This window comes from Aythya ferina, assembly GCF_964211825.1.
Source record: "Aythya ferina genome assembly, chromosome: 16".
Lineage (NCBI taxonomy): Eukaryota > Metazoa > Chordata > Aves > Anseriformes > Anatidae > Aythya > Aythya ferina.
Window position 1 is genome coordinate 14,317,231 of NC_140315.1, and position 22,630 is coordinate 14,339,860.

Sequence of the window (22,630 nt, forward strand, 5' to 3'; positions counted from 1 at the left end):
GAACAAGAACGTCCCAAATGTCAGCAGCCCACACAACTTTGGGTGATCGCAGGGGAGCCCGAGCACTAGGAAAGGTGGGAATGTGAATGTGGGGGTGGAGGAGTCTGGGGTGTCCCTGTGCAGGAGCAAAGCCTCCACCCCACGGTGGGTGAGGAGCCCCAGCCTGGGACAGCCATGCAGCCCCCAGCTCCCTCGGGTGCCCAAATACCCCACACATCCACAGGGATGTTCCTGCACATAAATGTGGTGGGGCACAGCGAGCCAGGCACTGGGCTCAGGCACACCTGGTCCCGCTCGTGACAAATACCCGACCACCACCAGCTGGATTCACCTTTTATTAAACTTCCCAGAACAAAAGGAGGAGAGAGCAAAGCCTGCCCTGGAGCCTCCCCAGTGCTGGCGCCCTGCATGCCTTCCCCACCAGCAGAAAAATGGAGAGGAAAACCACATCAGAGGGGGGGTCAGGTAGAACTAAAAGTGAAAATGTCTCTTTATTGGGGGGAAAAAATGAGATGGAGCTGCTCCTGCTGCCAGAGCCCTGTCCTGCTCCTGCAGATGAGGCAGGGTGGGCACGGGGCATGGAGGCACCAGCTGGAAGCAGCTTCCCCATTAGGGATTTTTGCTAATGATCTAATTAGGGCCAAACCCTTTGCAGGTGGTCTGGGGAGGTGCTCCCTGGGGCCGAGCCCTTCACACAGCCTGCAGTCCCTCCTGCCCAGGCCATCCCTGCAAGCGGGACGCTGCCCCCCAGCTGAGCCTGCAGGACCCCTGGCAGCGGGTGGGGAAGCAAGAGAGCGCATGGGGCTCAGCTTGAGGGTCTCCAGCCACCCAGAGCCAGCTGTCCCCATGTGCTGAGGCAGAGGGAGGCCTGCAGCCCACCCCTGGTGCCATCCCAGCCATGATCCCGCTGTGTGGCACCGCCTCACCTGCGCCCAGAGCTGGGGGCAGCTTGCAGGAGACCCCCGGCCCTGCAGGGCTCACCCACACGCTTCATCCACAGGCTCGCAGCGAGCCTAACGCAGCCCATGATGCTGGGCAGGGGGGTGGAAGAGGAGGAGGAGGGCAGTAATAACTTAATTTTGGGAGTAGGGAGGCGGGAAAGCAAACCTACAGCCCGCTGGTTTAACATCACGGGGCCTCTTGCCAGACCCAAACGCTCGAGCCCACCTGGGAGGGAAGAGCAAAGAAAGCCGAGGGTGTGCAATTCCCTGCCTGCTCCCCTGCCAGGGGAAGGATCCTTTATCTCCTGGGCTTCGGGCTGCCAGCTGGGAGGGGAGAGGAGAAATGAGGGCGCCAGGAGGGACCTGAGGCCTCAGTTAATCGTCTGCCAAAGCAGGGCCCGAATGCGCTCCTAGATGGATTTCCTCCGCGGCCGCGGGCGCTGCCGGCACCGGGGGCTGCCAGACGACAGCGTGCTCGCCGGGGAGGAGCCGGTCTGGCCCCGCGTGCTCAGGGACACCTCGTCGATTTTGTAGGAGATGGAGTTGTAGTAGACGGGGTTGGTGTGGCAGCTCAGCGTCTCGGGGTGGGAGGGTGCGGGGCTGCCGCACAGCGGGGCTCGGTAGCACAGGCAGGTGCAGAAGGAGGGCACCTTGGCCGAGGAGTTGGCCGAGCGCCGCCGCCTCTCCACGTCCTCCTGGACCAGGGGGATCAGGTTCAGCTGGCTCGTCCGCTCCTCCGCCGGGAGGAAAATGGCCTTGCTGCTCCGGCCGGCCTCGCCGGGCGGCGGGTGGAGGTTGTTGCGGGCCCTGCGCAGCGAGGCCCTCTCCTCGGCGTCCCGCCGCTCATCCTCCGAGTTCATGGTGAGGAAGCGCAGCACCACCAGGTTGAGGAAGGCGCCGATGACCGTCAGGCCCACCAGGATGTACATGAAGCTGAAAGCCACGTACGGGGGCTTCTTTTGCAGCGCCTCGTTCTTCTGCAGGGCCACGAAGTCGCCGAAGCCGATGGTGGTCAAGGTTATGAAGCAGTAATAGTATGCGTGGAAGAAGGTCCAGCCCTCGAAGTATGAGAAGGCCGCTGCCCCGATGCACAGCGTGCCCATGCAGGACAGAAAGCCCACCAGGACCATGTTCTCCATGGAGACGTTGGTTGTCCTCATGCCCAGGCATTTCTTGACCTTCTTGAGCAGCAGCCGCACGAGGGTGTTCATGCGCTCGCCCAGGCTCTGGAACATGACGAGGGTGAGGGGGATGCCCAGGATGGCGTAGAACATGCAGAAAACTTTGCCGGCGTCCGTGCCCGGGGCAGCGTGCCCATAGCCTGTGGAGGGAAGGGGACAGGCAGGCGTCAGGCCCTGGCGGGGGCTCCCCTGGGAGCCCCTCCCAGATTTAATTTCCCACCGCTGTGGGGAAATCTCTTGCAGGACTCGAGGACAGGCACAGCGACGCCATGAGCCGTAGTGAGCTATTCACCACCATCCCCCCGACCTCCGCTGTGCTGGCACCCACCTCGCTTCGTTTGACCAGCCAAACCAAACCCCGCGGCCCCTGACCTAAAAGGACGAGTGAGCAACGCACTGCGAGCAGCCCGGCTGCGTGGGGGGCTCGGAGGAGGTGCCCAAAGCTTGCTGCTGGGTTTCCCTGAGAAACCACCAGGGCTGAAGACGCCTCTGAAGGTGCCTGCAGAGCAGCACCAGCGAGCAGCTCGCAAAGAGGGATCCTTCCTGCACTGCTGCCTGGCCTTTGGCAAACAGACATTTGTGTGTGTGTGTGGTTTTTTTTTTTTGTTCTTTTTTTTTTTCTTTTTCCTTTTTTTCCGGGTACCTGATGGACTTTTGCTGGAAGAAATGGGGAGAAAATGTGCTCTTTTTACTTTTGTTCAGAGCTCTGACTTGGCTCCACCTCTGTCTCCTTTGCCAGTGGATTTCCAGGGCTCTTAGGGGAAGAGTTAGCACACAGCGATGGGAAGAGCAGAGGATGACAAACGCCTTGTCCTGGGCTCTTGGCGCACCTCCCACTCCAGGAAACTCCTGCAGGTGGTAGGGCTGGGAGCAGAGGACAGCGTTACCCTCGGCCACGCTCTGAGCTGCAAATGCAGGGGCAGCAGGGAGTGACCGGTCTCTAATTGCCGGGTCTGTGCACAAACCCGTGCAATCACAAATGACCAACTTAATTCCTGCATAGCACATCTCTCAGAATACAGAGCAGAAATGCGACTGCAGTGGTAAAGGAGAAAAAAAAAAAAAAAAAAAAAAAAAGGCAGTCAGATCCCAGCCTAATAACTGAGTGCAATTATCAGGTCCTAGGCTACCAGGTAATACAACGAGAGCAATGAGGAGGTAAATACAATGATACAGAAGAGCAGTAAGTGGAAAAACAGCTGTTGTACCCTGAGAGGCTCCTGAAAGAGCATATGACTGATGCTTTCAAAATGACAAAAGGAATTAGAAAGAGTAAACACAGCTACGTTGGTGCTAAAGCTGAGATTCAGAGCGCAGCCCGATGGAGAGGGAGCTGACACGCCAGGCTTTTAAAATATGGCACCTGGGCTGAAATTATTTATTGCACGGGGCGTGTAACACACTTCCCAATTGTTTGTCACAGGCGACAGAGGAATCATGTTAATGAAGCTATAACCTGTCGTGGGGTGAGGGGGATTTTCCCATTTGCCCCGAAACACAGCGTGTTCAGCTCCCCGATGTGTGTGGCCCTTCCACGAGGCTGAGATGAGGAGCTGCTGTTAGCTGCTGGCTGTGCAAGGCAGGATTTGGCCTCAGGGCTCCTGCCCCCAAAAAACATCTGCTGGTTGAGCTCCCAGCCTGAGGAATGACCCAAGCGGGGATCCCACACCTGCCTGCCCTCGGGGGATGCTCGGGGTGCGTGGATTAATGGAAGTGGGTTAATTAAATGCTGCGAAACACCTATGTGGCTAACCTCAGAGTGAAGGCAGTCCTCGTTGAATTTAGTGTCATTTCATCGTGAGATAGCAGACAAACCACATCTGGGCTCTAGTAAGCGTGTCTACCTGGGGGCTCCATGCAACTCCATCATTCCCCCAACCCAACCCAACTCACCCCCATCCCCACCCCCTGTGGGTGCCCGCACCTGTGTAGCTGCTGGGGCTCCCCGGAGCAGCTCTTGCACAGCCCCACAGCTGGAGTTTGGCGGACCCAGAGCCTCCTGCCCGGCTCCCCAGCCCACCTCTCTGCCTGCAACCCTCCGGGGGCCCGGCGTGGCTCCCACCCTTGCACCCAGCCAACTTCTGCAGCCCCGGGACCGGGGGCGCATCGCACCCCGCGGCTCCTGCCCCCCGCTGCGCCTCCCCAACCGCGGGGGGGCCGGCCGGGACCCCCCAGCGAGGCAGAGCCCCCCGCCTGGGGTACCCGGAGCAGGGGCTGGCTGGAGGGGGAGGACCCGGAGGGGATGCGGGGCCGGATGGAAGGGGGGCACCGCGCGCTCCGGCGCTCACCGATGGTGGTGATGACCGTGATGGCGAAGTAGAAGGAGCCGGCGAACTTCCACTGCCTGCCGGCTCGGTGGGGCTCGGCCTGCAGCACCAGCCGCTCCAGCTCCCGGTAATCGTCGGCGGAGAAGCGGTACTTCCTCCGCAGCTCCCCGCGCTTCTGCTCCAGCAGCCGCTTGCGGCCGCTCTCCGCCTCCGACTCCAGCGCATCGAAGACGGCGGCGCCCACCAGCAGGTAGGAGAAGATGCAGAGGATGAGCGCGGCCGTGCGCAGGTTCTGCCGCTTCATGGCTCAGCCCGGGCTCCGCATGGCCCCGCCGTGGGTCCCCCCCTTTCCCCGTCCCCCCCTCCCCGTCCCCGGGCCCCGCCGCCGCGCCCCCGCGCAGCGCCCGCGCCCGCGCACCGCCCCCTGCGCGCCCCCTGCGCGCCCGCCGCCGCCTTGCGCGCCCCCAGCGGCACCTCGAGGTGCCCCCTGCGCGCCCCCGTGCCCGGCCGGGGGGTACTGGGGGCGCTGGGGGCGCGCAGTGGTGCTGGGGGTGCTCAGGACCCCCCCCGAGCTCTCCAGCAGAATGGGCTGCGGGAGGAGCCGGAGCCCGCGAAGCGGAGGCCCCGCTTTGTCGTCTCTGGCTTCCCGAGCTTTTATGTAAGCCTTCTGCTGCCTTCTTAAAAATAGGATACTTCACTGGTTGGATGGTGTCTGCCTCAAGAACTAAACTCCCCTCCTCTTGATCTGGAATAGGCAAAGCAGGCGGGCAGGATTACATCCCCTCCTGGTGCACCCACCCCACTCAGTCCGGAGAGGACAGGACGATTCGGGCTTTAGCTGCACAAAGGAGGTTTGAGTCAGACACAGTGAAACCTTCCTAACCCCGCAGACAGGGAAACACCAGAACGGATCACCTGGGAGGTTGTGGCAGCCTTGGCGTGGAGGAGTTTGAGGTGGGGAAGGGGACATCAGGCAGAAGTGCCGTGGGGACAGCTGATGGCCCTCGGGGCAGGACACCCCTCGCTGCTCCTGCAGCTCCTCCAGCCCTGACCTGTCCACAGCCAGCACCAGGGACACGGTGCCTGTCCTGCTGCAACCCTGAGCTCCTTTCCACCCTGGCCACCTTCCCACTTCCTCGCGGCACCCCGGTGCCAGCACCAGTAGTGAAAGTTGTTCCCAAACAAAAACTGCAGGTGCTGGTGCCCACAAGCTGTGGGAGGATTGCTGTGTGCCACCGCAGCACTCACAGCCCCTAAATCACACGGCAAGGCCTCCACTGGAGGAATGTGCCTGGTTTGTGTTCTCCTTGGCCTTGCTTGCAGCCCTGCCAGTGGGTCCTGGGATGCTGTTGAGTCTCCAAACCTAGGGCAGTGTCAGGCCACCTGCAAGAGGAGACGCTCCTCGTGCTGCTGGTAATTCTTTCCACTGGTCAGCAACGACATCTGTGACATCCTACCTTGCAGGAAGGGCACAGCAGTGCTCCTGCTGGTTCCTGGAGAAGGACACAGATCTCGCAGTGACCACATCACTCTCTTAGGGGTGATTCTGGGGCCCCAGTGCCCTGCAGCTCCAGTTCTGAGTTCCTCAGGTACTTGGAGCATTAAGATGCTATCCAAAGCCAGCTGCTCCATGCAGCTGCTGCAGCAACGTGCCAGGGCAGGTCCAAACGTGCAAAACACAGGGAGACGCTCTGCAGCCACGGGAGAAGATGGGCACAAGCTGCCTGTGCAATCCCTTTAGCAGCAGCTGAAGGAAGGACATCACTGGTTTCTCCCTTGGGGGGTTGCTGTGAGCATGTACACAGCCTCTGTGCAATAAAAGCGGCTCAGAAGGAACAAGGGCAGGGGCAGTCTCCCAACAAGAACCCCCAGCACCAAACCCAGGTTGGAATTGTTTCGTGCTTCCCTGTGAAGCTCGCTCCGTTCAACCTTTGGCTTCCCAGCGCCTTCGCTGTGCTTGGGAAGGTTCACGTGGCACCGGCAGGACCAGAGCAGGCAGGGTAAGGTACCTCAGCATCGATTTCCAGCGAGAAGTTGCGTTATGAGATTAAATGCCTCTTTTTTACTGCACGGGGAGGCAGAAGGCAGGTGAGAGCTCTGGAAATCGAGCAGCAGCTGCGTGGTGTGCTGCTGTTTTCAGAGCCTGTGAGCGGGACAGGCGCTCCTCATCCGGCCAGCCCTGAGTGCAAACAAAGCCAGACCTCATCTGTGCTTCAACAGGGCCTAATTAATGTGTCTAATTGGCTCACATCTAATAATTCGGGGCTGGAAAGGAATTTATTAAAAAGCTTTCCTAGTTTTAATGGATTGAAACAGGCAAAGCTGCTCAGCAGGCTCAGAGGAAAGAGGCTAACACAGGCCGGCAGCAGAGGCTGTTTGGGGGGCTCCCGGAGCTCCTGCTTCCCCCTGGGCAGGAGTTTGGGCAGCACACAGCGCCCTGCCCAGCCGTGCCCGTGCTCCTCTTTGCTAAAAGATAAGGGCAAAGCTGAAGCTGGGGTCTGAGTCCCTGCCTTCTGCTCCTTCCTATGGCTGAGGGACAAGGGGCCATAACTCCCTCCAGGCAGCTGCTTCCCTGTTCCTTTCTGGAGGTGGCTGTAGACGACTCCTTGCAGTATCTTTGCATTCTGAAACATCTCAGCAATCTCTCTCCTCGCTGCTGTCTGATGTACGTAGAGATGGGTGCACGCTGCCAGCCATGCTCCAGCTGCTCTGTGCCCCTCGCTCGGTGCTGGCCGGACCCAGCACCCTGGGGTCCCTGACACACCGCCTGCCCTCACACCACCTGCCACCCTTGGGTGTCACCGAGGGCTGGAGGCAGGGGGCTGGCACCTCCCCGTGCTGAGCTGTGGAGTGCTGCAGGTCGCCGAGTGGCTCAGAGAGCACCGTGGCACGCTCCTCTTCTTCGGTTATTGGAAAAGAACAAATAGATGTTTTCTTCTGCCTTAGTAAAAGCATCAGCTCTTCTGGCTTTAATGCCATTTAATACTGAGATTATAGCCTCGCAAAGCCGCAGGATATTTTTAAAGCAATGGATTAGTTCATTTCTAAAAAGGATTAGATACTGAGATATGAGTGCCCACACCAGCTGCAGCAGGCTGGAGCTCCAGGGACTGCCCAGCAGCCCCAGGCGTGTGGGGCGGGGAGCTGGGCACAGTGAGTTGGGCACCTTTAGCTGGGCATGGTGAGCTGGGCATGGCAGCAATCCCCTCTCCACACCAGGTGCCAGCGATGCCCTCTTCTGCAGATACAGAGACTGCTGCCCCGTGACTGCACTGATCGTCCTGCACAACACCCTCCTGCTAGCCAGAACTAGCCTGCCTCTCCTCCAGGCCATGCCCTGGGCTATTCGAGGCTCCCCCTGTTTGGTTCCAGAGGTTTGCCCCTGCTGTAGCTGAGGGTGGGAGTCCTGGCACGCCGGGGTGCCTGAGCATCACTCAGGATCCTCCTGGCTTTCCCTGGGCTCTGGGATCTCTCTGCTGCCTCCCCCCCGACTCTGTGCAGCCTGGATGGCCGCAGGCACTTTGCTGTGCAATCTGGAAGCTCAGGCAGTGAATTAGTAAAGTGCTGGGTATAGAATGAAAATATAAACCGGTCACCAATGCAGATTGCCTCTGTGTGGTTGCTACAGATGAGGCTTGCGGGTTGCAAACCCCAGGGTACGTGCGGGTGGGCACAGCCCCGCGTGTGGCTGTCCTCAGCCTCCTTGCCTGCTCCCAGCCCTGCCAAACCTCGGCTGTGCCTCCTTCTGACACCCCGGCACCCCACAGCCGTGGCAGAGCCCTGCCCCATTTCCTGCCCCATTTCCCTGCCTGCCCGAAGTGGGTGCTGCAGCGCCCGCACGGCCCCATGCCCCTTGCTCCCCACCACAGCTGGAGCCTGGGCAAGGAGCGCAGCTGGGCCGCAGACGTTGATGGTGCTCTTGTCAGTTTGTGACCACAAACTCTATTTTCAGCCTAATAAGTTTTTTATGTGCTTGGAAAGCTGTCAGCTGAGCGTCAGCCAGGCACAAAGTACCTGCCATAAATGCCTGGCCGGCACCCAGCCGGGGAGGTGCTGCGCTGCTGCAGTGGGGTTTTGATCTCGGCCACTTCAGTTGGTTCATTTATTTACCTTGAGCACCTCGGCTTCAGTAATAAAACCAAGATAAAATAATAAAGTTCCTGCTTGCTAACCAGTGGAAATACTTGCTGAGAGGCTGCTGGAGTGGAGCAGCCCCGAGCTTGGGTGAGTGCCCCCACGCAGCCAGGCTACTCCTGGGACAAGGGGCAGAGGCTCAGTGAGGGCTGCCCAGCTCGGTGCCCTGCACGGTGACACCGGGGACAAGCAGCCACAGCATCGGGCTCACTGCAGGACCACGGCCACATCAGAGCCTTGGCTGAAGGCAGAGCAGGGCCTGATCCTGCTCCCACCATGCGTAGTGTCACGGTGCTATATATAAACACCTTCCCCGCTGCGAGCCGGGGCGCAGAGGCTCTGGGAACGCATCGCAAATATTCAAGTATTGGAAATATCCCACTGTAACCGGGGAAAAGTGCATTGATTATTTACAACGAGTGGTCCCTTCCCTGTGCTGCTGTCTGAAATCAGAGCTCGGGGACTGAGCGGCGCGGAGCTGACTGCCTTCCCCACACCGGCTGGAATGCGCCGGGCACTGGTGTGTTGGGATGCAGTTTGCTTCCTCTCTGGGAGGCTTAATTGGGGAGCTGAGAGACATCTGCCCTGAACTGCGAATGCGAAGGGTCCCCTGTGCCTGCCCCAGCCCTGCCCCTTGCTTCCCGGCGCTGCTCAGAGGCTGAGCTGGGTCCCTGGGGCACAGCAAGCGGCAGCAGAGCCACGGCTGCTCCAGGCACCAGCGCCCCGTGAGTCAGCCACAGGGAATCAAATGAGCCCCCGGTTTTTGGGGAGCCGGGCACACCGCCTGTGAGGAGCAGGAGAAGCAGCCTGAGGCTCCCCTGGGACGAGGAGCAGCTGGGTAACTTTCAGGTGTCTCCTTTGAGCCTCCTTTGGGGTGGGAGGTGATGCTGTCCTGGGTTACCGTAGGGCACGTCCTAGCAGTGACAGACCCAGGGCATGGGCATTTGGGGTTTCTGGCTTGGGAAGCAGATGTCCACAGATGGAGCCTGCTGCTTGGTCCACCAGTGACCCTCCCGTCCTCACCCCGTGGCATGGGAAAGCAAAATAAAACCTCCCAGCCGGTGCTGTGCTGCTGTGCTGCTGGCTTTGCTCCCCTGGGGACTACCCAGAGCCACCGGCAGCAAGCCCAGGGACGAGGAGCTCTGAAAAGGAGCCAGCCAGGAGGGGGAAAAGGCGCTGACCCCTGCATATCCCCCCTGCACCAACACCCCTGCGCTGGGGGCTGCGGGCGGGCTGGGTGCGGGATGCTGGAGCTGCCGGCTCTGCCAGCAAGGGGCTTGGAGGAGGGATATAGAGAGAGATGCTCTAAAAACCAGCTCATCCCCACCGAGCCTGGGCTCACGGAGCCCTCCAGGCCCGGTGCAGCCGCAGCTGCTCTGTAACACACATACAAATGCGTGCTACGGCTGCGGCTGCTGCCGAGCTGCAAGTCAGCGCCTCCCGGGCTCCTGCCCCACGCAGGTCCCACCCGCAGCACCTATTTATAACCCAGGCACTGCAGGAGTAATATCAGGCTGGTGGCCTCACACAGGCATGCTAAATGTTGTTCTATTTATACGCTTTGCTCTTCTTACAAGCTGTTGGTCTCCCAGATGCCAAAGCACTGCAGCACAGACAGACTCAGATTTCCTCCTTTCCTGAAATACCCACCAGCAGCACCCAGCCCCGTACATATTTACCATTTTACCATATTTACCGTTACACCTGCAGTAGCTGCAGCTGCTGTCCCTTTCCAAGTGCAGTGGATGCCCTCAGTACATGAGATAACCTGCGGGGTCTGCACCCCTCAAGCACAATGAGACCGTTGTGCTGGAGAGCTGAGCGCTGGGCCTGGGGCTGCATCTCTGGGTGATGGGGCTTTGGGTTTCCCCATCCCTCTTCCCATCCACCCCAGCCACCTTCTTTCAGGACGTACCAGCTGCACCAAGCTCCCTGGAGAGTTAATTTCAGCCATGCATCACACACTGTGAACGCCAGTGGGGGCAAATCCTCTTTTCAGGCTTCAGACTCCTTCTAAAAATCTGTGCAAAGTTAAAATAAAGATTTAAACGGAGCTGAGTCCTCTGCATCTAGCTGTCAATGGCAGGGATGTGTTCTTGCATGGGGTTCTGCATGCCAAGCCAAACAGTTTGGCATTCTAGGGAAATGAAGGGCTCGTGCGTCTGTGCCTCTGTGCTCATGCCTGTTAATTTTGCCTGAACGGCTTCCCCAGGCTGTCGGCTCAGAATTGTCTTTAACATAACAAATCTCAACCGTGCTTGCAACAAACCCTCGAGTAAGAGAGGTTTATTTAATGAAAGAAGAAACGCTGCCAAATTTCTGGGCCTGATCTCGATCCCATTAATGCCAGCAGAATTCCCACCACGTTGGGTTGTTGGTTGAGCCTGACATGGGGAAAGTGATTAAAAATCTCCATCAGTCTGATTCTGGTGGCTCACTGCTCTGCTGTGCTGTGCCAGGGCTGGGCAGGAGGGCAGGCACTGGGGGTGGGATTCCTCTCGCCTAATTTTGGGCAGCCAGCTGTCTGCAGCAGAGGGGACAGCTCTGGGTGCCAACCCAGGCACTGCTGTGGCTGCTCCGGGGGCACTGATCCCTTCTGCCACATGAGCACTGGGGCACAGCCCTGCCAAAACACTGCCAGCCCCTCAGGACAGGGGGAGGACAAGGAGAAGGAGGGACACAGCAGCTCCCTGCTGTCCCTGTCCCCTTGTTGGTCACCTAAGGGACAGTGCCACCACACCGGGTGGCTCGGAGGGGCCAGAGGGTGCCCAGAGGTGCCCAGGCACCGAGATGTCCCCTGTGGGACAGCAGCTGATCCTTGCCAGGGAGCAAGGGCTGGAGGAAGAGCGGCTGCTTTGCTCTCCATCACCCAGCTGAGAGAGCCAGGCTCACGTGCCAGCGGTTGTGCTTAATTACATGCAGCTAATAAAGGGCAGGAGCTCGGCTGTGCTTGTAGAGAGCAGTGCTGGCTGAGGACTGGAGAGTACAAGGTACTACAAAAATCTCAGAGGCATCATCCCAGCCTGTGGTTCCTTAATGGCTTTTGGTGGTTTGAGAGCTGTGGGACGCAGAAAAATGAGCTGTGTTGGGACTGCAACAGTTCCTGGGGCTTGGAGCTGGGCCTTGGGATGCTGATCTGTAAATCATCCTTAATGATGATGTGGGGGGCATTGGAGAAGGGAGGTGGGTGGGAGGGCATTTCCTTTTTTTTTTTTTTTTTTATCAGGAAAGGAGTAAAAGAATCAGAGGAGTAAAAGGTCAGAGCTCTGGAAGAGCACAGATCCTGGGGACATACAAGCAGCAGAGGGCAGCCTTGGTCCTAATGCCCCAAACACCTGCTGCAGGGACAAAAGATCAGCTCACCCCAGAACTAAACTTTGCCTTTTGGTTTCCTGAGGATGAGGCAGGAGATGAAAGTTTTGGGGCTGTGCTGGATCCCAGCAGACCCAGAGTAGGCTCTGGGGATCTCTCTGCCAGCTGCCTGGGCACTCTCTCTGCAGAGCCTGGGGAGCTCCCCGCTGCTCCTGCCTGCCCGACAGCTGGCTCCTGTGCCCCTGTAAGGCTCTAACAGAAGTCAGACGACTCAGGACTGAAAGCAATAAGTGTTTATTTGCACATTAGGCGTGTTAGCTCTGCCTGAAAGCCAGCCACGGCTTCCTGCATAGAGCAGCGAGGTGGGGCTGTGAGCAGCTGCCGCCTGGTAAGACTTTGCTCCGACACGCAGTGCTCCTGGGCTGGTGCTTTCCCAGCACGGGGCGCTTCTAACTCACAGCCCCCCTCCTTCAGCAGGGGTGCGAAAGCTGCTGCTGCAAAGCACTTTGCAGGACTGAAGGCAGTCTCCATTTCACAAGGACCAAAACATTCCAGCTGTTTGTGGTGGGGAACATGGAGAGCAGGAGAACTGCTCAGGAGCCTCTGCAGCAGAGCCCCACGGCCACCCCCCAGGCACTGGTGCACATCCTGCCCTCCCCAGCCACCCTTACCTCCAGAAGTCTTCGAGCCTCTCTTCAGATGGCATTTGGACATCTAATTTGCACCAGACACGTCTAATTTTGAACATCCTCGTGGGGCTGGATGGGAGAGCAAGCTGCAGCCGCCCACCTGCAGGGCTCTGCGGGGAGCTGCCTGCCGAGCCCCAGGTTCAGGCTGCTGCTGTCATTTGCCTTGTAAAGAACAATAAGGATAAAAAAAAACAACTTTGGAAACTTTTAAATGCCAATTTGTTGTTGCCTGCTATGTGGTGTTCCAGAAGAGAGTGAGTAATGCTGAAATACTTTTTTTTTTTTTTTTTTTTTTTTTTTTGTCCGTGAAGAAGGTGGGCAGCGGAGGATAACAGATCCTGAAGCAGCTCAATCACCCAGAACATCTAGCCCAGCAGCTGGCATGGTTTAGTCATACGTTTAAACTGAGTTATTTTTATGAATATTTCCTTTTCCAAAGCACTTCCTCTCTCAGCAGCCCGGCAATAGTAGTTCAATTACCACTGCCCTCTCCTTGTGTGAGGGAGGGAGCCCACCTCCAGTCCATGTCCCCCCCAGAAGTCTGGCAGCTTGAGAGTGCTGCGGGGCCAAGCATCGCTCATCCCCGTTCCTCGCTCGTCGAGAAGCCCAAAATGCAGCCAAGGGCTGTTAACCCCCCTCAGACTGCTGCATTGGAGACAGGGTTGAGAAATATTTCAGGAATGGGGTAAAGGCAGCATCTATTTTGTTCCATCTCCTGGCATGTTGTAGGCAAAGCAGTTGGGTTTGGTAGCTTTACTCTAAAACCTCACCCCGCTTCGGTGTCTGATGCCCGTGGTCCTGTCTGTCCCTGGCACCAGGGTCAGGTGTGGTGGTGGGGACGAGGGGCTGATACCAAGAAGGAGCCAAGCACAAGCCAATGCAGCACATCTTTTGGGGAAGGAGTTGTGCTGGGTGCCTCAGAGTTCATCAGAAGCCTCCTGCTCACCGGAGATGTTGCTCGTCCTCGTCTCAAGCGCTTGGCGAGAGTTTTCCCTTGTGAAGGCAGACTCCAGGGACTTCTTGGCCCTTCGGTAGATGGTTCTCAAACGTGAGGTGCAGTCCTTGCTGGTCATTACGTAGAGCAGGGGGTTGAGGGCACTGTTGAAGCTGGCCAGGCCCCTGGTCACCTGGTAGGAGACGTAGATGTCCCTTGAAGCCTGCGTGCAGGACCCTTGCAGTTGCCAGCGCCGGGACAGCAAGTTGAGGTTCCTGAAGACGTGGTAGGGGAGGAAGCAGACAGAGAAGAGGACCATCACGAGAACCACCAGTCTGATGCTCCTTCTCCTGAGGCCGGGGTCCATGGTGTCGTTCCTGCAGAGCACCACCACCACGTGGCAGTAGCAGCCGATGATGATGAGGAAGGGCACGACGAAGCCGGTGGCGGTGACGGCTGCGGTGTACGCCAGGTACCTGTCCAGGCTGTCCTGCTCCGTGGTGTCGTGGCACTGCGTCCCCGCGGGGTTCATCTTGCTGAAGGCCAGGTCGGGGGCCACCTGCGCCACCACCCACCCCCAGACCGCGGCGCTGAGCCACGCGGAGGAGAAGAGCTCCTGGCACCTACCCCGTGCCCGCAGCGGGTGCACGATGCCCAGGTAGCGGTGGAGGCTGATGCAGGTGAGGAAGCCGATGCTGGCATAGAGGTTGAGGTGGAAGAGGCCCCGTGTCAGCCGGCACCAGGCCCTGCCGAAGGGCCAGGTCCTGCCCCGCAGGTAGTAGCTGATGAGGAAGGGCAGCGTGCCCACGTACAGCAGGTCGGCCAGGCCCAGGTTGCCCACCAGCAGGCTGAGGGGTCCGCGGGGGGTGGCCCGCAGGTGCCACAGCCCCAGCGCGTTCCCCACCAGCCCCAGCGGGGTCACCACCAGGTAGACGCCGGGCAAGAAGTGATGGGCGAAGGCGGCGTTGATGGGGCACGGGGCGCTGCTGGAGTTGCCCGAAAGCGGAGCCTGGGCCGCCATCGGGTGCTGCAGCAGCTGGCCGGGGGCTGGGGAGGAAACAGGGCGGTGCTGGCAGCGGCGGTGCCTGAGGCGGCGCTTGCAGCAGCAGCAGGATCCGGCCCGGGGCTCTGGCTGTCCTCACCTCCCCTCTCTGATGCCCTTTGGCCGGGGGCACGGGGAGCAGAGAGCCCGGAGGTGGATGGCTGAGGCCGTCCCCTGCTCAGCACCCTGTTGTCAGCCCCTGGATGTATTTTGAGCCCGGCGCCAGGGCCCCAGCTATTTCTGGTGGTGCTGGAGGGGGCGGGAGGAAGGGATGCATGCACGGGGGTGGCCCTGAATTGCAGCCGGTGGGAGAGCTCTGCAGCTCACTGCTGTGGCTCTGTCCCGTCCCGTCGGGGTGAAGGGGGTCACCCCATCCCCCAAAACAGCCTAAGCACCCCGTGACAGCTTACTGCTGCTGCCCATCTTACATCCTTCCCCCAAACACAGACAGAAATCCTCCTCCTCCTCTGAGTAGTTTTGATCCATACTTTGTTATTGCTTGCCTGTGGGGTGAAGTCTGAGGGCTGCAGGCATCCCCAGGGTGTGCAGCTGCAAAGAGGTTCCCGTGGGGACGCGGCTTTTCCGACCATGGCAGGGTGGGGTATTTGTGGGACTGTGCTCTTGGCATGCCACTCCGTCCAGAAATTCACTCACACTAGAGGTGCACCAATACCAAAAATGCAAAAAAAATCTTGTTTTGTTGTTGAGCACTGCACCCTTGTGCCCAGGGAGGTATGTAAAAGTGCTTAGTTTTACCGAGAGGCTCACCAGCCCTTTCCCAGCCATCTCCACATGTTTAAAAATCACCGGATGGAAAAAAAAAAAAAAAAAAAAAGGTTCTGCATGGTGTTTACTCATGCAGTGGCTCACAGTTTCTCTTTCGGAGGCTACATGTGCTTGCTAGGAAACGACCTGCGATGCATGGCTCACCGCGGGCGCAGCCGGATCACCCACTGCTCGTGCACGGATGTGGTGGTGGCGTGTGAGGGGAGCTGGGTTCTCCTTGGGGTTGGGGTTGAGCTTTAGGGGTGACCACAATTATCTGTGGGATAAACTCTCTGCATCCACACCCCGAAGGGCAGGCGAAGCCCAGAAATCACGGTGTCGGGGGCTGCGACAAGCACAAACCCCACAAAGGCATGTTTCCAGGGCAGCAGGGCTTCAGGGGGAATGGCAAATGTTGTGAGCCTCACAATCCAATCTCAAGAGTCGATTTCCCTCTTTCCTTGGGGAGAAATAGCTCTGATTTATTTGGATTCATTAACTTATTGTTTAGGTGTTCTCTGCTGAGTGAATCAGGGAGAAGTGACATTTTGCTGCCAGGAAAACAAAACAAAAACAAAAAAAGAGGTGTGTAGAGTCATTGCTGTGTGGGATTTGCAGGTTGACACTTAAAAAATGACCTTTTTGGTGTTTGTTGTCATCCAGAGGTGGCTGAGAGCTGGGAAATCACCTTAGTGGCCTCGTCCCACCATGAGAACTGGCTTCAAAACAGGATTTTCAGTACACCAAACACGTTTTCTCAGTGTCAACAGAGGAACATTGTGGTTTTAAGGTCTATGTGAGCCTCATGTCACAGCTTTTGTGGCACAGCCACCACAGAAGTAAAAAGAAACAAAAAAGGCCCAGAAAAGCTGTGGCTGGGGCCAAGTTCACTCTGCAGTTTGCTGCCTGCCAGAGGTTTGCCGTGTTCCGATAGCAAACTGAATTAAGGATCTGCACTCGGGCAGCACACCAGATGATCACGGTAAATAATTCTCGTTGTAAACAAGGTTTTGCTTTTACTGCGTGAGCAGTGAGATTTTGTTTTTCTTTATTTTTTTTTTTTTCCTCAAAGAGGTGGCTGAAAGTGCCATTGACATTTATTTTCAGCACTTTCAGGGACTGGGGGAGCGGGCAAGCAGCTGCTCAGCCCTGCTGGTTTTTCCTGCTGCTGGCCCAGGGATGTATTTAATCCAGGCCGACACGCTGCCACAGAGGTTTCAACACTTTAATTCCATGGATACACACCCAAATCATGCATCCCTTGCCTGGACACACAGCCTAGACCACTGCTTCCTGGCCATGGGCTGTGCGATGCCTCTGCTCACTTCTGCGAGGCCGTTAGAGGGCATTTGGGCTGCGTTTCTGCATGGCCCCCATGAGGCTTATTGCTGGGGAAAAACAAACGCAGAGCTGCTCAGCAGCTCTCCAGCCTGTTGTCACAATTTGTTTTCCCTTCTCCTGCCTTTGCTTTGGCCCTCAGCTTTGGGGGTACGTGCCTGGGTGCTTGGTGGTGTCTGGTGCCACGGAGCGGTGCCTCCTCTGTCTGAGCTCCTCGCTCGCCAAAGCCCTGCCAAACCGCCGGGGCTTTGGGGAGGAGGAGGCCAGGCAGGGCAGGAAGGGTCCTCCTGATCCTGGAGGGATGTGGGGAAGGTGAATGCGAGCAGCCACAGGGATGCCTCTGCTGACACCCAGGCACACGGTGGCTGCCTGGCAGTGGGATGGGTGAGCGCGTTGCTGAGCCCCACAGCCCGAGCCCTGGCACTGGGAGTCCCGTTGGGGGTCTCCCTGTGCCAACCCCCACAGAGCAGAGCGGTGTGTGTGGTGCTCAGCAAAGGAACAGCACTGCCCAGCCCTCTCCAAAGCCCCACCGGCCCAAGAAAGGACCAAGTCCCTGCTTCTCAGGTGGGTTCATGCTTGGGACGAGGTTTCCTCATTTCATGCAGCCGAAGAAACTTGGGGATGCTGCCCAGTAACCCGGCCTGGGGCAACAGGGTGCACGTGGTGGGCGTAGGGATCCTGTTCCCTATTTCCACCCTCCTTTGTAGGCAAGATCTGTCAGTTCTTCCTCAGTTTCCCCAAGGACAAGTCCTCCATCTCCGCCGAAACCACGGTGCCATGGGCTTGTGCCAGACTCTTTGCCGGGGCGAGGCGTTGGCTCCGGGCTGCAACCAGGGTGGGCACGGCCACAAACGCCCTCCTCATCCCCTCTGGAAAGGCAGAGCAGAGTGATGGGGTGGTGGAGGGGTGGTGACGTGCTCCCTGCGTCTGGGGAGCTGGGACATGCAGCAGCAGGGACACATGGAGCAGGAAAGTGCTGGCTGCATGTGATCGAGGCAGTTGTGCAGTGTGTTTACACTAGGGTCGTGCCAGGCTAATGAAAGGGATGGAAGAGCCCAGCCCCAGTGTACCCAGGCAGGAGCTGCAAGCACAGCCTCTGCCACAGGGACAGGTCCAGCCCGGCTGCAGGGTGCAGAGCCACACGGGACCCACGATGCTCTCGGATTCAGACATCCAGAGCCTCCAAACTCAGGGCTGCTCCTGCTGCTGGGTGGCTGGGGTACGTCCCAAGCGCACCCACCACCAGCAGGTGGTTTGTCTTGCCCAGGGATAGGTTTGGCTTGTGACTGGGGTGTGCACGGGTACTCGTGCTGCCCGGAACACCCCGTTCCTGGTCAGAGTTGTTGCCCCGAGGTTTTGGCTGCCCCGAGGCCCTCGCTTACCGCAGGGGGTGCCAACGGCAGGGCCGGGCAGGGTCTGGCCATGCAGAGCCTCCTCTGTGTCTCCAGGCGGCAGGAGCGGTTCTGGTTGGAGACACGGGTGGAGATGCCCACGCCACAGGTGGCTGAGCAGGCGCTCCACTCCGTGCCCCACGGCTGGCACGGGTACGGCACCACCGGGGATGCTGCTGCGGGGGCTGGATGGAGACAGAGGATGGAGAAAGAGAGCTTGGAGCCCAGCACCACGCTGCGTGCCAGGATGGGTGCTGCGACGTGATCCTGCACGGCGGGGAGACATGCAGCGAGGTGCCTCCTGTTGGTGCTCTCCAAGCCCTCACCACCATGTCCTCCTCTTACCTGCCCTGGCATCCTGGAGCCGCCCTCCAGCCTCGCAGACCCACTCGGGGCAGCACTTGCCCGGGATGTCCACGCGCCGCGGGTGGGGGCAGTCCGGGGTGGGCAGGCGCACGTCCTCCTGGCAGAGCGGGACGCAGGTGAAGCCCCCGTCCAGGCAGCGGCACTGCAGCTTGCAGCTGGGCTGGAAAACCTCCCCGTCCCGATAGACCCGGCCGTTCACCTCGCAGCCCTCCTCCACATCTTCAACTGCAACGACAGCCCCCGAGCCCGTCAGGGACAGGTAAGGGGGGGAGGGCGGAGGGGTAAAAAGGGTGGCTAGGGGTTGCAAGGGGCAGAGGTGCAGGGTGGGTGCAGGTTTGCTGTTGATCACCTGCAGCAGTGTGTGCATCACCCCTCTTCCCCTTCCCTGCTCCCTCTGCTGAGCTCTTCACGTGTTTTTTTTCAGAGCAGTAGCTCACCAGTTGGTGAGAAACCCACTGCCCTCTGGCTCTGCCTATATCCCTCAGGGTTTTCAGACTTAAAAAAAATTTCTCTGCAATTTCTCTGCAGCACCTCAGCCTCCAGCCCCAGCAGGGCAACTGGTACTGCAGCATCCCTGAGCCCACCCTGGTTCAAATCACCCCCAAAACCCATCTAGCAACCACTGGCTGGAGGAACAGCACAGCCCCAAGGCCATCTGCATGCATCATCCTCAACAGAGCTGCTCTTGAGGATGTGTCCAGGTCGCTGGGCACGGTGCCTGGAGCCTGAGGGCTTCCTGGGGGGGGGACACAGGCGCTGCGGTGCTCACAGTTGCAGGTGGCTCCGGTGCCCGTGCTGTAGTCACAGACGAGGCCCTGGCTGCGGTCGCAGACGTGGAGGAAGTCGCAGGGCTCTCCCAGGCGCCGTGCACACACCTTGCAGCAGCCGCAGCCATCCAGGACCAGGGGAGAGCCACGGGGGCAGCGGGGAGGCACCCAGGGGCAGTAGCACGGCCGGCGGCACAGCTGGGCGCACACCTGTGGGGACAAAACCATCGCTGGCTGCTTGGCTGACGGCTGCTATTTCACTAGGACGGCCAGGGAACCCGCTCTGAATGTCGGTCACGGTGGGGTGGGGGCAGGGTTTTGGTGGAGGGAGGCTCCACACATCCATAGGAATACGGCAAGGCAGCCTGGAATGGTGCCGTCCTCGTAGGGCGTGATGGGCACCTGCAGCTCCCATGGAAAACAGGGGGAACAAGGCATGTTTTGCATGAAGGAGGCTTAACAGCTCTCATTTGGGCCGAGACATGTGGCAACGTGTTTGCAGTGGGGGAACAGAAGCCAAATGAAGCTCACTGCTGTCCCTTCTGGTCCACCTGCCTCCTCTGCCCGGCTCACTGGGTGAGGAGCACGTAGATAGATGGGCTTTCAGGGACTGGGAGCCGAATTTCTCCTCCCAGCTACGTGGAGTGATGACTTTGGCAGGTCTGTGCACCACGGTTGTTTGCCTGCCCTGCTGGCTGTTTTCCAGGGCCGTGCCTGCAGGGGCTGACCCAGACAGGTAGGCGTTCATGCCCGTGGTTTGTGCTGCACACACCATTACCCCGGCACTAACAGCTTCTGCAGGCAGCGCTCGTCTCGTGTCCGACAGGGACGGCTGCTGGGGCTGTTGCATGTTGGGCCTGAAGCCAAATGGTTTGGACCTGCCATTTGGAAGCGAATTCTTTCCAATCCTGGCCCGGACAATGCCGGTATGGATGTGAGCCCTGCCTGCACGTGAGCCCCGTGCTCCCCTCCTGCAGCACTACGCCCATGGCACCTCCAGCACCTGCTCAGTGAATGCGCAACCCAAACCAGCCCTGTCCTGAGCCAGACATGGGTGTCTGCTGAGCCTGCCAGGAGATGATGGATTCAGCTGGAGCACATGGATTTTACAAACCATCTTCCTCTCTTTTTTAGAATTTCTCCCTCCAGCATCAAGCCTGGCATGACCAGCTAGGGATGGGTACAGGTGTGCTGTCTGCTCACCTGCTTGCAGCAGTTCAGCTCACCAGATGTTTTTTTATTGACCTGTAGAAGTGTCAGTGCCAGGAATTAGAGATAAAATATGCCCAAAAAGGGCTGGGCAATCCCTGTTCCAGTTTTATCAATGAGCAGCAGAAGCCAGCGAGACCCGGGCAGGGACTGGAGGACCAGCTGTGATATGATGGCAAGGTCTGGGCTGGGGACAAGAGGCTGCTGGTGATGTTCTAGAAATTCACCGAGTACTCCTGGGGTAGGAGCCATTCCTCAGTCACAGCTTAACAGGGAGCCAAGAGCATTTTTCATCTTTCAGGTTTCTATTACAGAACAATATTTTAGAGAGATTAGCCAAGCCAACTCCATTAATCCATTTCCCCTTGCTCCCTGTAATTAACTCGTCATTAGATGACAATGTGGCTCCTATTAGAGATCTTAAGTGCCTGGGAAAGCAGTGAAATGGGCACGAAGCTGCTGAGATGTCCCTGCCTGCACAATGTCTGACTTGGGATTCAAGCAGCGATGAGAAGAATTTGGAGCTGCGCGTCCCCCCCCCGCCTTTCAAAACTCTGCACAGGGAGCGATGCCACGCAGAAAGGAGGGAAAAAACAAATCATAGAACAACCCAAATCCTGTCAGAGGTATCCGACAGCTCCGTGTGAGCATCCTGGGATGAGCAGACGGCTGGGCACCCCTGGGGCTGGTGCTCGCTGCCCGGCCAGCACAGAGCGAGGAACCTGTGGGAGCTGGCATGGAGCCACAGGGAAGGGGCGAGCGAGCAGAGTACATCGCTGCCATTCCTGCCTGCACCATGACGGCATTTGGCCCACGAGCATTAAGACCCCGCTGGTTAATTCGAGCTCTCTCCCAAGCACAGCTCTGCCTCTGCGAGGCTGCAGCAAGGCAGCCTGCCTGCCAGCGGGAGCTAGGGCTCGAGCCAGCACCAGAGCCTGAGCCTCCTTTTGGGAGAGCCGGGTGCTTCCCCGATGAGGCTACAGCCACCCGGTGCCCCGTCTCCCTTACCTTGGAGAGGATGCAGAGCAGGGAGAGGAAGAGGAGCTGTTTCTCCAGCCGGAGCCTCATGCTGCTCGCCCTGCGGCACTTGGGCGCATCGCCCCCCGGGCGGCCAGAGGCAGCAGCGTGTTTGCGGGCTTTAAAGCCCTGAGTGGGTCCTGCTGGTGTTTATACTCTCCCTGCTCTGATGTCACTCCCAGGCTCCAATATAAACAGGAGTAGGTTTGGACGAGCCTCAAGATTTGCTTCTTTTTTTTTTTTTTTTTTTTTCCAGCCGACATTCCAGCTGACATTTCCACTCCCCTCAAGGTGAGAGCGTGCTGCCTGCCAGGAGAGCAAGCGAAGGGAAGGGACGCTGTCCCCAGGGATGTGGGCATGGCAGAGGGGGCCACGGTGCCCACAGAGATGGCCAAAGCCTCTGCCTGCTACGTGTTGGCTGCCAAACAGAGCCAGCACTGTTCTTCAGGGTTGTGAAAGGTCTGGGGTAGCTGTCCACCCGAAATCCAGTCTGGGACATGCAACTCTGGCACTGCTGATTTCAAGCCTTGTAAACCCAAACTCAGCTCCTGAAAAAGCTGTGACCGAGTCCACGAGGACTTCAAAGCAGGTGACAGGTCCCCAGTTTCCTGCAGAGCTGTCCCTGAGCTCAGCCCCCCGGGCACAGAGCTGCCGCATGTGAGCATGGGGAGGGCAGGGCAGGAAGGCTGCAGGGCCAGCTCTGCGGTCACCGCCAGGATTCTCTGCTCTGGTTCTGCTTCGTTAGCTGCTGTCGGGCTGTTAACGAGGCTGTGGCAGCCCATGCTGCTGGTCACCCCTCTGTGTCCGGGAGCGGTGCAGCCGCGGTGCCTCTACCAGCAGTGGCTCGAGAGGAGCCAGAGCCCTGATGTAGCCTCGCTGCAGGGGACAGGGAATTCAATTCATTATCCCGGGCTTGTTTATTGCAAATCCAGATTAATGGGCATGGCTTCATTTTCCAGTTAGAAACTGGGATCACGTGCTGATAAGGGAAGGAAAGCCTCGTCTTGTACCCACGGGGCTCTGCCTGCATGTCCCCGTGCTCACGGTGTCCCCATGTCCCCAGGCTCATGGTGTCCCCATGTCCCCAGGTCACCGTGTGGGGCTGTGGGCAGCGAGGGGCAGCACAGGAGCCCTCGCACAGGTTCTGGTTCATGAAGCAGCACGTTAACAGCTCACTTTCTAAATACTCACTCACAACCCTTCCTCTCCGGAGCATGTACCCCATATGTGTCCTGTACCATGCGTGTGATTTCATAGCTACTAATTAATTCCACATG

At 58.6% G+C, this 22,630-nt stretch overlaps 2 protein-coding genes and 1 pseudogene across 3 annotated transcripts; all 3 read right to left on the reverse strand.

Moving 5' to 3' along the window:
* Window positions 1-321: 321 nt before the first annotated feature.
* Window positions 322-4,730, reverse strand: KCNK15 (potassium two pore domain channel subfamily K member 15). The gene is made up of 2 exons (XM_084537725.1): window positions 4,411-4,730; window positions 322-2,262 (listed from the first exon to the last, which is right to left on the reverse strand). Exons 1-2 carry the CDS (start codon window positions 4,691-4,693, stop codon window positions 1,352-1,354), a joined length of 1,194 nt encoding a protein of 397 aa, XP_084393851.1. The 5' UTR covers window positions 4,694-4,730; the 3' UTR covers window positions 322-1,351.
* A 7,383-nt stretch (window positions 4,731-12,113) lies between these two features.
* LOC311445508 (P2Y purinoceptor 1 pseudogene) lies at window positions 12,114-15,753 on the reverse strand (annotated as a pseudogene). Its single transcript has one exon. The product of its transcript is annotated as a P2Y purinoceptor 1 pseudogene (transcript).
* Window positions 15,754-16,476: 723 nt separating this feature from the next.
* On the reverse strand, window positions 16,477-21,532 carry CCN5 (cellular communication network factor 5). Its single transcript, XM_084537727.1, has 5 exons — window positions 21,345-21,532; window positions 19,130-19,337; window positions 18,340-18,585; window positions 17,986-18,179; window positions 16,477-17,472 (listed from the first exon to the last, which is right to left on the reverse strand). The coding sequence occupies exons 1-5, from the start codon at window positions 21,402-21,404 to the stop codon at window positions 17,464-17,466; spliced, it is 717 nt and encodes a 238-aa protein (XP_084393853.1). The 5' UTR covers window positions 21,405-21,532; the 3' UTR covers window positions 16,477-17,463.
* Window positions 21,533-22,630: the final 1,098 nt, after the last annotated feature.